Source organism: Cherax quadricarinatus, chromosome 33 (genome assembly GCF_038502225.1).
Source record: "Cherax quadricarinatus isolate ZL_2023a chromosome 33, ASM3850222v1, whole genome shotgun sequence".
Lineage (NCBI taxonomy): Eukaryota > Metazoa > Arthropoda > Malacostraca > Decapoda > Parastacidae > Cherax > Cherax quadricarinatus.
Window position 1 is genome coordinate 14,739,388 of NC_091324.1, and position 16,221 is coordinate 14,755,608.

A 16,221-nucleotide genomic window follows, 5' to 3' on the forward strand; every position below is an offset into this window, starting at 1 on the left:
AGAGGCCGAACTAGGAGCGGAAACTCGACCCACTTTAACCACAACAAGATGAAGAGAGAAAGAGAGAGAGACAGAGAGAGACAGAGAGAGAGAGAGAGAGAGAGAGAGAGAGAGAGAGAGAGAGAGAGAGAGAGAGAGAGAGAGAGAGAGAGAGAGAGAGAGAGAGAGAGAGAGAGAGAGAGAAATGAGAGAGAGTAAAGGCCAGCAGACAACCGATTTACATTTATATCGCAGTAAGCTCATTCAAATGTCACATTCAATTACCACCTATTTTCAGTTACCACATACCTTCAATTATCACATACCGTCAATTATTGCATATATTCAATTATCACATACCGTCAATTATTGCATATATTCAATTATTACGTACCATTAGTTACTGCATATGTTCATTTATCACATACCATCAATTATTGCATATATTCAATTATCACATACCGTCAATTATCACACCTAATTATCATATATTCAATTATCACATACCCTCGATTATCACATATTCAATTATCACATACCCTCGATTATCACATATTCAATTATCACATACCCTCGATTATCACATATTCAATTATCACATACCCTCGATTATCACATATTCAATTATCACATACATTCATTTATCACATACATTGAACCAAAAAACTGAAACATGGACTACAACAACGGCAGTACAATAACACAAGACATAATTCGCAACACAGAAGTGTTAACACCTGGTTTAATCCACAATAAATCCTCTGGTGTTCCAGGAACGGGTAACGTTAAAGCCGGATTCTAAAATTATACGTTCGTAAACATCCGCCTCTCCATACAGTAGTCTTAAAAAATGGCCGTTGGTGTAGATTTGTGAATTTCTGGGTTTGGTTTAGATATATATATTTTTTCTGCATGTCTGTGTTTTATAGCAGAATTGGTGGGTAACTCTCGTGTAACATATCGTCAGCCTGACTTAATCTTTCTCTATATATAACTGTTAGGTCGCTCACACTATCCTCTCTCTATCCGTGTCCCTCTTTCTCTGTCTCTTTCTTTGTCTGTCTGTCTGTCTCTTTTTCTCTCTTTCCTGTTCAGTTTCAGATTGAATTATGTGGTCGTGGCTTCAAAACTGATGATTACCGGTCTATGATGAAAGGACGGAGGATCGAACATTCACAGCTCCTTGCTCAGAATATCCCAGAGTAACAACAGTACCTGGAGGAAACAGCAGATAATCAGGCTCGATTCGAGGAAATGAATGGAAGTAGCAATTCTTTGAAATAAGAGCCCTTCACCGGCACCATGGCGCTCTTGAAGGGACTGGTGCTCAAGGGTCTCGAAGATGAGACTTGGAACTCTTGTTGCAAGTCTGCAAAAAGCCGGTCTGGTCGGGACTGCAACTGCGTGTGGGCGTTCGAGAGCAGTATCACAGACACCAGGAAGTCAAACTGCATCGCTGGGCCTTCAGTGGCTCAGGTTTATTGATGTCTGCCTTGAATTGGAGCCGCCATGAATAATATTATCATGGGAAATAAGGAGGACACGAACGTCCGTCGTGCTCACACCAGCGTCCGTCGCCTGCCTGCTGGTCAGGTCAGATGCACGCCAGCGTCCGTCCCTTGCTGGCTGGGTCAGACACACACACCAGCGTCGGGTCAACACGGAAACTGCGGTGAAATTGTTAATGGCTCTGAGAGCTTCAAACGTTTAGGATTGTTTACGTGCAACTGATGACTTGCTATTTGACCTGCGAAGACCAGTTGTTTGTCCTGTGAAGGCCAGTTGTTTGACCTGTGACGACCAGTTGTTTGACCTGCAAAGACTAGTTGTTTGACCTGTGAAGATCTGTAAAGAACAGTTGTCTGACTTGTGAAGACCAGTTGTGACCAGTTATTTCACCTGTAAAGACCAGATGTTTGACCTGTAAAGACCAGATGTTTGACCTGTAAAGACCAGTTGTTTGACCTACAGTACCTATTACCTGAGCCTGACTTACCATGACACAGAACTTTAAAAACACCATTACACTGTTGGTTACGTAGAGGTTAGCATATGTTCACATACACGTACACTATGCAAGGAATACCGCACGTTCGCATATACACATATAATGTGCAGGAACAGCGTTCTTTCGCATATTACACCTACGATATACAAGAACTATCGTACGTTGACAAGATACACAAACAGCCATGCACCCACCCATTATCCTTCAAATTCCTAGGAAGGCCTATCAACCTAGCCTTGGTCTCCTCCTCCTCCTCCTCCTGCCTACTCCTTGGCCTCCACACCATGATCCATATGGGTTTAGTGCTTCCCCCGCCATTAATATAATAATAATACAATGCACACCATAGTGTCACTCGCCTGGTCTAGAGGTGTGAGGTGACGGGTCTGCCGTTGAGGAAGGCGTCATCCCTCGGTATCAGCGGTCTTATGGTGGCGGAGAGTGGCACTATGATCTCCCTAACGCAACCGTCATTCGACTCCAGCTCCCGGGCCTGCTTGGCGGCCCTGCTGCGCCTGGAGGATCCCCCGCGCCTCCTGGGGAACATGGAGTTCTCAGCCGCCAGGGCGTTGTTGATGTCCTTCCTGGCGGCGCAGGTGCAGGCCTTTAGGAAGCTCTTCTTGAAGTTCTCGCTGAGGAAGGCGTACAAGATGGGGTTGATGGCCGAGTTGATGTAGGAGAGTGAAGAGGAGATAAGAAAGAAGATGATCATGACCCGACTCTGCACCTGCTTGGGCATACTGAAGGTGAGGATGAGTTGCAGCACCCAGTAGGGCAACCAGCACAACACATAGACGGTGATCACCGTCAGTACCAGCTTCGTCACCTTCCTGTGGCTCTTCCTCTTCTTCGACTTCGACTTGGGTCCAACGGTCTTGAGTTTAAGAATGACTAAAGTGTAGAATATGAAGATGAGAGCGAAAGGGCAACCGAAAGCCAAAACGAAGGCGTAGATGGTGAAGACAGTGTGGCCGTTGACCCCGACAGCATCCGGCCAGTAGATGTTACAGCTGGCCTGTCCGTTGCTGTCATTAAGAATATTGGAATACATGAAGACGGGAATTATCATAAGAGCGGAGATCATCCAGGCTGTAAGAGATACCAGCTTGGAGATCATGGGCGTACGGAACTTAGGGGCGCTGATGGGGTGGCAGACGGCTATGTAGCGGTCAGCGCTCATAATGGTCAGGAAGAGAGAACTAGTGAACTGATTTAGCGATGTCGTGATCATGAAGAGCTTGCACATGACGAAGCCAAAGGGCCAGTACTCCATGGCTGTCGTGGTCATGAGGAAGGGAATCCCCACGACGAAGAGCATGTCAGCAATGGCCAAGTTGAGGATGTAGAGATTAGTGACCGTCTGCATCTTGGAGAACCTGGCGACGACGTAGATGACGAGAGAGTTGCCGCACAGACCCAGGAAGAAAGCCAGCGCCAGGAAGACGAGCGTCATCCTCTGCACCGTCTCGTTCAGGATGGGGAACACCCGACCATCGAACACCTCCCCGCTGCAGTTGGTGCCGTTGAATCCCTCCGTCCAGTTGAGGAAGGAACAGTTAAGAGGCACCAGGTCCAGATAGACCAGGCTCATGTTGCTGTCGTACATGGTATGACTTCCCTCAGATGTCATCATGGGAAAAACAACTCCTTCACTTCTCCCTGTGATATTGCAACGCTGGTATGACCCTTGTGGGTTTGGCGCTTAGTTTTGATTGTAATAATAATTCCTTTGATATCAACGGTGGTAAGCGTGACTGGAAAGAGACCAGGCCTCGTTTAGCGGACTGGAAAGAGAGACCAGACCTCGTTTAGCGGACTTAATCACTCCTTCCCCAGAAGAAATTTATTTTGATTCCGGTGAAGGGTTCTTTATCCAAGAAATCTAATAAATCCTCCTCTTAATTCCATCAAACCTTGACCATCTTATCTATCCCCAATAATAATAATAATAATAATAATAATAATCTACCATTCCTTGGTCTGAATGGACCACACAAGTTTGGCACTTGTTGAAATATGTTACACTTCTCTCGTTGGTTCGTTACGCTCTTCACGTTTTTTCGTTACACTTTCCTCGTTGTTTCGTTACACTATGATGATTCGTTACACTTTCCCCGTTGTTTCGTTACACTCTTTTTGTTGATTCGTTCACGTTCCCCGTTGTTTTGTTACACTTTCCCCTTTGTTTGGTTACACTCCTCCCGTTGATGCGTCACACGCTACACTTGATGCGTTATTGTCAGGAATGTAATTAATTTTGTGCAAGCGCCCAATATTCTCGCGGTAAAGTAGCGTGTGAGGCCTGACACAATTTCACTGTCAGTTGAAAAGAGGTCAAGTCACTTTCTGGTTCGTTGTAGACGAACTCTGGGGGACCTGTAAAACCTGACCCATAGAAGGGATGTCCGGTCACTTCAGGTCACTTGCAGAGGATGTCTGAGGACTTCCGGGACCTGACTAGTAGCAGAAGGGAACGTTACAGAGGGCAGCGGGGGGACTTGTAACACCTGGCTAATTGTAGAGGGAGCAGGTCATTTCCTGGCTGGTTGCGGAGGGTGTGTGGTGATTTCCAGGACCTGACCTCCGCTTCAGTAACCTGGAAAAAAACAAATTGATACGTCAGGGAGGATGTGAGGAGTTCACGCCAATGTGTATTTGTGTGTATGGTGTGCTTATGTGTATGTGTGTGTATGGTGTGTTTATGTGTATGTGTGTGTATGGTGTGCGTATGTGTATGGCGTGCGTATGTGTATGGTGTGCCTATGTGTATGTGTGTATGGTGTGCGTATATGTATGTGTGTATATGGTGTGCATATGTGTGTGTATGGTGTGTGTATGTGTATGTGTGTGTATGGTGTCCGTATGTATATGGTGTGCGTATGTGTATGGTGTGCGTATGTGTGTGTATGGTGTGCGTATGTGTGTGTATGGTGTGTGTGTGTGTATGTTTATGGTGTGCATATATGTATGCGTATGATATGTGTATGTGTACGTTTGTTCCTGTGTGCTCCTGTATGTGTGTTGCATGCATTTGCTTGAGTGGTTGTATGTATGTATTTGTGTATATGGTTTAGAAAGACACGTAAGCAAACACTATAACATATTTATTAGAAAACGTTTCGGTCCTGGGACCTTGATCACTTCTAACATACAGAGGTAGAAAGACATTATATATATAGGTGGAGAGTGAGGTGTGACGCACGTGACCTGAGGAATGTCATAAGAACATAAGAATGGAGGAACACTGTAGAAGGCCTACTGGCCCATGCGAGGCAGGTCCTTATCAAAACAACCTCTACCTATGATGAGGACGGGTAGACGATGAAATCATGTGACTCCTGTGTTGTTGGGTTGGTGCTGCTTAAGTATCATGTATGCCAATGTTTTTGAAATTTTGTGTTTGCTTACGTGTCTTTCTAAACCAACTTGTCGGTATTTATTACCAAGGTTTATACCATTTGTGTATATACACCACTCGGTGTATATACAATGAGAGATATACACGTCTCACTATATATATATATATACAGAGAGCTACAGACCTCTCGGAGTATATACACTAAGATAAATCAAATACACACTAAGAGATATACACCTCTCAATGTATGTACATACACACTCCCTGTGTAAATAACAGCGATGCAGTTACTGTTTACAATGTATCAATATTTTTACAACGGTGATGTACAGAACTAAATTGTGGCTTACCTAATGGCCAATTTATCCTCATAGATCTGCTAAAAACCTCAAAAATACCACACCAGCGTTTGATGGTTAGTTTTGCTATAGTTCATTGATTTTAACCATTTTCGGGAGGATTTTCAAAATTGCTTAAAAATCACACCAGGGATACTATAACAACCTATAACAGTGTTTGTTTATACACAACCTTAAACCATACATGTAGAAAAATGGCGCTGGGGATGTTGTTGTTGTTGTGTTTTAAGGGCTACGACGGCTTATATTCCCTGAGTTCCGAACTCTGACTCGCAAAATGAGTTAATATGGGTATCAAAGCTTATTTATTCCTTGGGTAGCATCGAGAAATGTGTTGGTTAAATATTTTTGTTTACTGGGTTTGTGTTTGTGAAGGACCTGCCTAGTATGGTCCGGTAGGCCTGCTGCAGTGTGTTGAAGTGTTGGTTTGGCTCCCCGGGACCCAGAGTGTCCCCGGGGCTCAGACTGTCCCCGGGGCCCAGACTGTCCCCGGGGCCCAGACTGTCCCCGGGACCCAGACTGTCCCCGGGGCCTAGACTGTCCCCGGGGCCCAGACTGTCCCCGGGGCCTAGACTGTCCCCGGGGCCCAGACTGTCCCCGAGGTCCCGATTGTCCCCGAGGCCCAGACTGTCCCCGGGGCCCAGACTGTCCCCGGGGCCCAGACTGTCCCCGGGGCCCAGACTGTCCCCGGGGCCCAGACTGTCCCCGGGGCCCAGACTGTCCCCGGGGCCCAGACTGTCCCCGGGGCCCAGACTGTCCCCGGGGCCCAGAGAGGAATATGTGATAAATGAGACATTTGGGTAGCCATATTCTAGAAACGTTTCCTCTTCTACTTTCTTCTCTCTCACCTACCCTGCCCTTTTCTACCCTGCCATGCCCACCCCTGCTCTCCTCTCCCCTGTCCTCACCTACCCTGCCCTTCTCTACCCTGCCATGCCCACCCCTGCTCTCCTCTCCCCTGTCCTCACCTACCCTGCCCTTCTCTACCCTGCCATGCCCTCCCCTGCTCTCCTCTCCCCTGTCTTCACCTACCCTGCCCTTTTCTACCCTGTCATGTCCTCCCCTGCTCTCCTCTCCCCTGTCCTCACCTACCCTGCCCTTCTCTACCCTGCCATGCCCTCCTCTGGTCTCCTCTCCCCTGTCCTCACCTACCCTGCCCTTCTCTACCCTGCCATGCCCTCCCCTGCTCTCCTCTCCCCTGTCCTCACCCACCCTGCCCTTCTCTACCCTGCCATGCCCACCCCTGCTCTCCGCTGTCCTGTCCTCACCCACTCTGCCCTTCTCTACCCTGTCATGCCCTCCCCTGCTCTCCTCTCCCCTGTCCTCACCTACCCTGCCCTTCTCTACCCTGCCATGCCCTCCCCTGCTCTCCTCTCCCCTGTCCTCACCTACCCTGCCCTTCTCTACCCTGCCATGCCCACCCCTGCTCTCCTCTCCCCTGTCCTCACCTACCCTGCCCTTCTCTACCCTGCCATGCCCACCCCTGCTCTCCTCTCCCCTGTCCTCACCTGCCCTACCTTCCCCTCCTCTCACCTGCCTTCCCCTGCCCTCCCCTGCCCTCTCCTGCCTTCCCCTGCCTTCCCCTGCCTTCCTCTGCCCTCCGCTGCCTTCCCCTGCCTTCCCCTGCCTTCCCCTGCCCTCCCCTGCCCTCTCCTGCCTTCCCCTGCCTTCCCCTGCCTTCCTCTGCCCTTCCCTGCCTTCCCCTGCCTTTCCCTACCTTCCTCTGCCCTCCCATGCCTTCCCCTGCCTTCCCCTGCCTTCCCCTGCCCTCCTCTGCCCTCCCCTGCTTTCCCCTGCCTTCCCCTGCCCTCCCCTGCCCTCCCCTGCCCTCGCCTGCCTTCCCCTGCCCTCCCCTGCCTTCCCCTGCCTTCCCCTGCCCTCCCCAGCCCTCCCCTACGTTTCCCTGCCTTCCCTGCCTTCCCCTACCTTTCCCTGCCTCCCCTCCCCTGCCTTCCCCTGCCTTCCCCTGCCCTGCCCCTGCCTTCCCCTGCCCTCCCCTGCCTTGCCCCTGCCCTCCCCTGCCTTGCCCCTGCCCTCCCCTGCATTCCCCTGCCCTCCCCTGCCTTCCCCTGCCCTCCCCTGCCCTCTCCTGCCCCCCTGCCCATGCCTTCCCCTGCCCTCTCCTGCCTTCCCCTGCTCTCCCCTGCCCTCCCCTGCCTACCCCTACCCTCCCCTGCCCTCCCCTGCCTCCCCTGCCCCCCCCTTGCCCTCCCCTGCCTTGCCCCTGCCCTGCCCCTGCCCTCCCCTGCCCTCCCCTGCCTTGCCCCCCTGCCCTCCCCTGCCTTCCCCTGCCCTCCCCTGCCTTCCCCTGCCCTCCCCTGCCCTCCCCTGCCTTCCCCTGCCCTCCCCTCCCTTCCCCTGCCCCCCCTGCCCTCCCCTGCCCTCCCCTGCCTTCCCCTGCCCTCCCCTGCCTTCCCATGCCCTCGCCTGCCTTCCCCTGCCCTCCCCTGCCCTCCCCTGCCTTCCCCTGCCCTCCCCTGCCCTCCCCTGCCCTCCCCTGCCTACTCCCCTGCCCTCCCCTGCCTTCCCCTGCCCTGCCCTTCCGTCCCCTGCCCTCCCCTGCCTTCCCCTGCCTTCCCCTGCCTTCCCCTGCCTTCCCCTGCCTTCCCCTGCCTTCCCCTGCCTTCCCCTGCCCTCCCCTGCCTTCCCCTGCCTTCCCCTGCCTTAACCTGCCTTCCCCTGCCTTCCTCATGCCTTCCCCTGCCTTTCCCTGCCTTTCCCTGCCTACCCCTGCCTTCCCCTGCCTTCCCCTGCCTTCCCCTGCCGCTAAATAAACTCACTTTTACAAACATTTTGTTTACAGACTTTTATTTTTGTTTGAAATGTAAAATGTTGTTTTTGGTGCCTCCCCGTGTGACCCTGAGGGTGTGACCCTGAGGGTGTGACCCTGAGGGTGTGACCCTGAGGGTGTGACCCTGATGGTGTGACTCTGAAGGTGTGACTCTGAGGGTGTGACTCTGATGGTGTGACCCTGATGGTGTGACTCTGAAGGTGTGACTCTGAGGGTGTGACCCTGATGGTGTGACTCTGAAGGTGTGACCCTGAGGGTGTGACCCTGAGGGTGTGACCCTGAGGGTGTGACCCTGAGGGTGTGACCCTGAGGGTGTGACTCTGATGGTGTGACCCTGATGGTGTGACTCTGAGGGTGTGACTCTGAGGGTGTGACCCTGATGGTGTGACTCTGAAGGTGTGACTCTGAGGGTGTGACCCTGAGGGTGTGACTCTGAGGGTGTGACTCTGAGGGTGTGACCCTGAGGGTGTGACCCTGAGGGTGTGGCCTTGATGGTGTGACCCTGAGGGTGTGACTCTTAGGGAGTGACTCTGGAGGGGGAGTGATATTACTCCAAACTTTATTTCAAGCAACAGATCGACTGTTTCTCAGCAAGCTGAGATGTCCAAAATAGAAAATATTCAGAATCAACCAATCAATCAATTAATCAGTCAATCAGTCAGTCAGTCAGTCAGTCAGTCAATCAATCAGTCAGTCAGTCAGTCAGTCAATCAATCAGTCAGTCAGTCAGTCAGTCAGTCAGTCAGTCAGTCAGTCAGTCAGTCAATCAATCAGTCAGTCAATCAATCAGTCAGTCAGTCAGTCAGTCAATCAATCAGTCAGTCAGTCAATAGTTTCATTTCCAGAAGGTTTATGTAAATGATCCAGTAAAGGGCTTGAAGTTCACCCTGGTGTACTGTCCACCACCACAACACAAACTCACCTCAGCAGGTCTCCTGCAACTCTGCATGGAATGTTACCTTGTACACACTTTAGCAGTACATAGCATCCCATTACACCAGTGACTATGAGAGGGAAGGTTCAGCTGGTACATCGCTCCAGGACCCACACCTTAATGATAAAGATTTTGCAGCACAAATGTAACATTTACCATTAGTACATCAAGTAAATTTTGTAAAACCGGATTTGAAACAGTTAGAATTGCTAAATTTATTAAGAAACTACAAACTCTGTGAGATATTTGCAAATGTTTGTATTAGTTTGAGAATATTGTTGACAGTTCCAGCTACAGTAGCGTCAGCAGAAAGATCTTTTTAGCAAATTCAGACTTATCAAAAATTTGTTAAGTAAGACACATGTGCAACAGTTAGGTATCTTTATTTTGAAACGTTTCGCCTACACAGTAGGCTTCTTCAGTCGAGTACAGAAAAGTTGATAGAAGCAGAAGATACTTGAAGACGATGTAATCAGTCCATCACCCTTAAAGTTTTGAGGTGGTCAGTCCCTCAGTCTGGAAAAGAGTATTGTTCCATTGTCTGAAACATTATTGTTTCAGACTATGGAACAATACTCTTCAAGTCTTCTCTTCTGCTTCTATCAACTTTTCTATACTCGACTGAAGAAGCCTACTGTGTAGGCGAAACGTTTCGAAATAAAGATACCTAACTGTTGCACATGTGTCTTACCTAACAACCTGTCGGTATTTTATACCATTTTAATGTTCAAAAACTTGTTAAGGTCTGCTATGTATCAAACCCGACTTGTTGATTTAGTAAGACTGAGTATTGAATCAAACATTGCCAGAAAAATTGATTTTGATGTTGTTATTAGATATTTTGTAGACAAAAAAAGCCAGAAAAGCTCTTTCAATTATTAGTCTAAGTAAATATTAAACTTTTAAGGATTTATCTCACTTTGAAAGAATTTATTAAACGTTTAAAATTTTAGGTCAACAAAACTTTTTCAAAATCTATAAACTATATGCATAAAGTATGTGTCATCTGGTCATTCTGCTACGCAGAAAATAAAATATTTATCAAAATTTACCAATGGTTTTACTAGACTTCAAATTCTCAATTTTGAGAGAAGCCTCAGCCTGTCACCAGGGGCCCCACAGCAGCTTTGTTCCACCTCGTAAAATTTCTTTTAGAGGCCCTGACACCAGGTGTCTCCACTCATCCCTCATACCTGCAGTGAGGCGGTGGCTTCCAGCCATCTCCTCATTGCAACTTCAAGAAATGCCAGGTTTCACATGTGAACATAAGAAAGACGGAACACTGCAGCAGGCCTACTGGCCCATGCGAGGCAGGTCCAATTCTCCCACCGGCTTAAGCCAATGCCTTAACCTAGTCTGGCCAGTCACGTTCACTTAAAGGAGGAGCACGGCAACTGACCTAGTAGCACAAAATAGTCAGGTCCAACTCACACCCATCCACACCCACTCATGTATTTAAGCAACCTATTTTTATAACTACACAACGTCTTAGCTTCTATGACAGTACTCGGGAGTTTCTTCCACTCATTCACAACTCTATTACCAAACCATGCAAAAATGCTAAACTATAGTGTTTTGATACATTACTCTTTTGGCTTCCATCGACGTACTTCTTTCTTTCCTCAGACTCTTCAAAACACCAGTTATATTCTTATTTGCGTGTGGATTTTCCTAATCTTTTATACATCCTTTGCGAGTCCTGGTTGTGGAACGGGTCGCTGGAGCGGTGACCGCGGAACATCCTCCAGGTAGGTAGAACCATCTCCCCCACACATCTTCCAGGTAGGTAGATCCATCTCCCCCACACTTCCTCCAGGTAGGTAGATCCATCTCCCCCACACTTCCTCCAGGTAGGTAGATCCGTCTCCCCCACACATCCTCCAGGTAGGTAGATCCATCTCCCCCACACTTCCTCCAGGTAGGTAGATCCATCTCCCCCACACATCCTCCAGGTAGGTAGATCCATCTCCCTCACACATCCTCCCGGTAGGTAGATCCATCTCCCCCACACTTCCTCCAGGTAGGTAGATCCATCTCCCCCACACATCCTCCAGGTAGGTAGATCCGTCTCCCCCACACATCCTCCAGGTAGGTAGATACATCTACCCCACACATCCTCCAGGTAGGTAGATCCAACTGCCCCACACATCCTGCAGGTAGGTAGATCCATCTCCCCACACATCCTCCAGGTAGGTAGATCCATCTCCCCCACACATCCTCCAGGTAGGTAGATCCGTCTCCCCCACACATCCTCTCCCCCACACATCCAGGTAGGTAGATCCATCTCCCCCACACTTCCTCCAGGTAGGTAGATCCATCTCCCCCACACATCCTCCAGGTAGGTAGATCCGTCTCCCCCACACATCCTCCAGGTAGGTAGATACATCTACCCCACACATCCTCCAGGTAGGTAGATCCAACTGCCCCACACATCCTGCAGGTAGGTAGATCCATCTCCCCACACATCCTCCAGGTAGGTAGATCCATCTCCCCCACACATCCTCCAGGTAGGTAGATCCATCTGCCTCACACATCCTCCAGGTAGGTAGATCCATCTCCCCTAAACATCCTCCAGGTACGTAGATCCATCTCCCCCACACATCCTCCAGGTAGGTAGATCCATCTCCCCCACACATCCTCCAGGTAGGTAGATCCATATGCCCCACACATCCTCCAGGTAGGTAGATCCATCTGCCCCACACATCCTCCAGGTAGGTAGATCCATCTGCCCCACACATCCTCCAGGTAGGTAGATCCATCTCCTCCACACATCCTCCAGGGAGGTAGATCCATCTCTCCCACACATCCTCCAGGTAGGTAGATCCATCTCCCCCACACATCCTCCAGGTAGGTAGATCCATCTGCCCCACACATCCTCCAGGTAGGTAGATCCATCTCCCCCACACATCCTGCAGGTAGGTAGATCCATCTGCCCCACACATCCTCCAGGTATGTATATCCATATGCCCCACACACATCCTCCAGGTAGGTAGTTCCATCTCCCCCACACATCCTCCAGGTAGGTAGATCCATCTGCCCCACACATCCTCCAGGTAGGTAGATCCATCTCCTCCACACATCCTCCAGGTAGGTAGATCCATCTGCCTTACACATCCTCCAGGTATGTAGAAACATCTCCCCCACACATCCTCCAGGTAGGAAGATCCATCTGCCTCACACATCCTCCAGGTAGGTAGATCCATCTCCCCCACACATCCTCCAGGTAGGTAGATCCATCTCCCCCACACATCCTCCAGGTAGGTAGATCCATCTGCCCCACACATCCTCCAGGTAGGTAGATCCATCTCCCCCACACATCCTCCAGGTAGGTAGATCCATCTGCCCCACACATCCTCCAGGTAGGTAGATCCATCTCCCCCACGCATCCTCCAGGTAGGTAGATACATCTGCCCCACACATCCTCCAGGTAGGTAGATCCATCTCCCCCACACATCCTCCAGGCAGGTAGATCCGTCTCCCCCACACATCCTCCAGGTAGGTAGATCCATCTCCCCCACACATCCTCCAGGTAGGTAGATCCATCTGCCTCACACATCCTCCAGGTAGGTAGATCCATCTGCCCAACACATCCTCCAGGTAGGTAGATCCATCTGCCCCACACATCCTCCAGGTAGGTAGATCCATCTGCCCCACACATCCTCCAGGTAGGTAGATCCATCTGCCTCACACATCCTCCAGGTAGGTAGATCCATCTGTCCCACACATCCTCCAGGTAGGTAGATTCATCTCCCCACACATCCTCAAGGTAGGTAGACCCACCTGCCCCACACATCCTCCAGGTAGGTAGATCCATCTCCCCCACACATCATGCAAGTAGGTAGATCCATCTCCCCCACACATCCTCCAGGTAGGAAGATCCATCTCCCCCACACATCCTCCAGGTAGGTAGATCCATCTGCCCCACACATCCTCCAGGTAGGTAGATCCATCTGCCTCACACATCCTCCAGGTAGGTAGATCCACCTCCCCAACACATCCTCCAGGTAGGTAGATCCATCTGCCCTACACATCCTCCAGGTAGGTAGATCCATCTCCTCCACACATCCTCCCGGTAGGTAGATCCATGTGCCCCACTCATCCTCCAGATAGGTAGATCCATGTGCCCCACACATCCTCCAGGTAGGTAGATTTATGTGCCCCACACATCCTCCAGGTAGGTAGTTCCATCTCCCCCACACATCCTGCAGGTAGGTAGATCCATGTGCCCCACACATCCTGCAGGTAGGTAGATCCATCTGCCCCACACATCCTCCAGGTAGGTAGTTCCATCTCCCCCACACATCCTCCAGGTAGGTAGATCCATCTGCCCCTCACATCCTCCAGGTAGGTAGATCCATCTGCCCCACACATCCTCCAGGTAGGTAGTTCCATCTCCCCCACACATCCTGCAGGTAGGTAGATCCATCTGCCCCACACATCCTGCAGGTAGGTAGATCCATGTGCCCCACTCATCCTCCAGATAGGTAGATCCATGTGCCCCACACATCCTCCAGGTAGGTAGATTTATGTGCCCCACACATCCTCCAGGTAGGTAGTTCCATCTGCCCCACGCATCCTCCAGGTAGGTAGACCCATCTCCCCCACACATCCCCCAGGTAGGTAGATCCATCTTCCCCACACATCCTCCAGGTAGGTAGATACATCTGCCCCACACATCCTCCAGGTAGGTAGATCCATCTCCCCCACACATCCTCCAGGCAGGTAGATCCGTCTCCCCCACACATCCTCCAGGTAGGTAGATACATCTACCCCACACATAGGTAGATCCATCCAGGTAGGTAGATCCATCTGCCCCACACATCCTCCAGGTAGGTAGATCCATCTGCCCCACACATCCTCCAGGTAGGTAGATCCATCTGCCCCACACATCCTCCAGGTAGGTAGATCCATCTGCCCCACACATCCTCCAGGTAGGTAGATCCATCTGCCCCACACATCCTCCAGGTAGGTAGATCCATCTGCCCCACACATCCTCCAGGTAGGTAGATCCATCTCCTCCACACATCCTCCAGGGAGGTAGATCCATCTCTCCCACACATCCTCAAGGTAGGTAGACCCATCTCCCCCACACATCCCCCAGGTAGGTAGATCCATCTTCCCCACACATCCTCCAGGTAGGTAGATCCATCTCCCCACACATCCTCCAGGTAGGTAGATACATATGCCCCACACATCCTCCAGGTAGGTAGATCCATATGCCCCACACATCCTCCAGGTAGGTAGATCCATCTGCCCCACACATCATCCAGGTAGGTAGTTTCATGTGCCCCACACATCCTGCAGGTAGGTAGATCCATCTGCCCCACACATCCTGCAGGTAGGTAGATCCATCTGCCCCACACATCATCCAGGTAGGTAGTTTCATGTGCCCCACACATCCTGCAGGTAGGAAGATCCATCTGCCTCACACATCCTCCAGGTAGGTAGATCCATCTGCCCCACCCATCCTCCAGGTAGGTAGATCCATCTGCCCTACACATCCTCCAGGTAGGTAGATCCATATGCCCCACACATCCTCCAGGTAGGTAGATCCATCTGCCCCACACATCCTCCAGGTAGTTAGATCCATATGCCTCACACATCCTCCAAGTAGGTACATCCATCTGCCGCACACATCCTCCAGGTAGGTAGATCCATCTCCCCACACATCCTCCAGGTAGGTAGATCCATCTGCCCCACGCATCCTCCAGGTAGGTAGACCCATCTCTGCCACACGTCCTCCAGGTAGGTAGATCCATCTCCCCCACACATCCTCCAGGTAGGTAGATCCATCTGCCCCACACATCCTCCAGGTAGGTAGATCCGTCGCCCCCACACATCCTCCAGGTAGGTAGATCCATCTCCTCCAAACATCCTCCAGGTAGATAGATCCGTCTCCCCCACACCTCCTCCAGGTAGGTAGATCCATCTCCCCCACACATCCTCCAGGTAGGTAGATCCATCTCCCCCACACATCCTCCAGGTAGGTAGATCCATCTCCCCCACATCTCCTCCAGGTAGGTAGATCTATCTGCCCACACATCCTCAAGGTAGGTAGATCCATCTCCCCCACACATCCTCCAGGTAGGTAGATCCATCTGCCCCACACATCCTCCAGGTAGGTAGATCCATCTCCCCCACACATCCTCCAGGTAGGTAGATCCATCTGCCTAACACATCCTCCAGGTAGGTAGATCCATCTGCCCCACACATCCTCCAGGTAGGTAGATACATCTCCCCACACATCCTCTAGGTAGGTAGATCCATCTCCCCCACACATCCTGCAGGTAGGTAGATACATCTCCCCACACATCCTCCAGGTAGGTAGATCCATCTGCCCCACACATCCTCCAGGTAGGTAGATACATCTCCCCACACATCCTCCAGTTAGGTAGATCCATCTCCCCCACACATCCTCCAGGTAGGTAGATACATCTTCCCACACATCCTCCAGGTAGGTAGATCCGTCTCCCCACACATCCTGCAGGTAGGTAGATCCATCTCCCACACACATCCTGCAAGTAGGTAGATCCATCTCCCCCACACATCCTCCAGGTAGGTAGATCCATCTGCCCCCACATCCTCCAGGTAGGTAGTTCCATCTGCTCCCACACATCCTCCAGGTAGGTAGATACATCTCCCCACATATCCTCCAGGTAGGTAGATCCATCTCCCCACATATCCTCCAGGTAGGTAGATACATCTCCCCCACACATCCTGCAGGTAGGTAGATCCATCTGCCCCACACATCCTCCAGGTAGGTAGATCCATCTGCCCCACACATCCTCCAGG

At 50.8% G+C, this 16,221-nt stretch overlaps 1 protein-coding gene across 1 annotated transcript; it reads right to left on the bottom strand.

The window, feature by feature from the left end:
- Nucleotides 1–236: 236 nt before the first annotated feature.
- On the bottom strand, nucleotides 237–4,580 carry LOC128689822 (somatostatin receptor type 5-like). Its single transcript, XM_070090844.1, has one exon. The coding sequence runs from the start codon at nucleotides 3,618–3,620 to the stop codon at nucleotides 2,352–2,354; it is 1,269 nt and encodes a 422-aa protein (XP_069946945.1). The 5' UTR covers nucleotides 3,621–4,580; the 3' UTR covers nucleotides 237–2,351.
- Nucleotides 4,581–16,221: the final 11,641 nt, after the last annotated feature.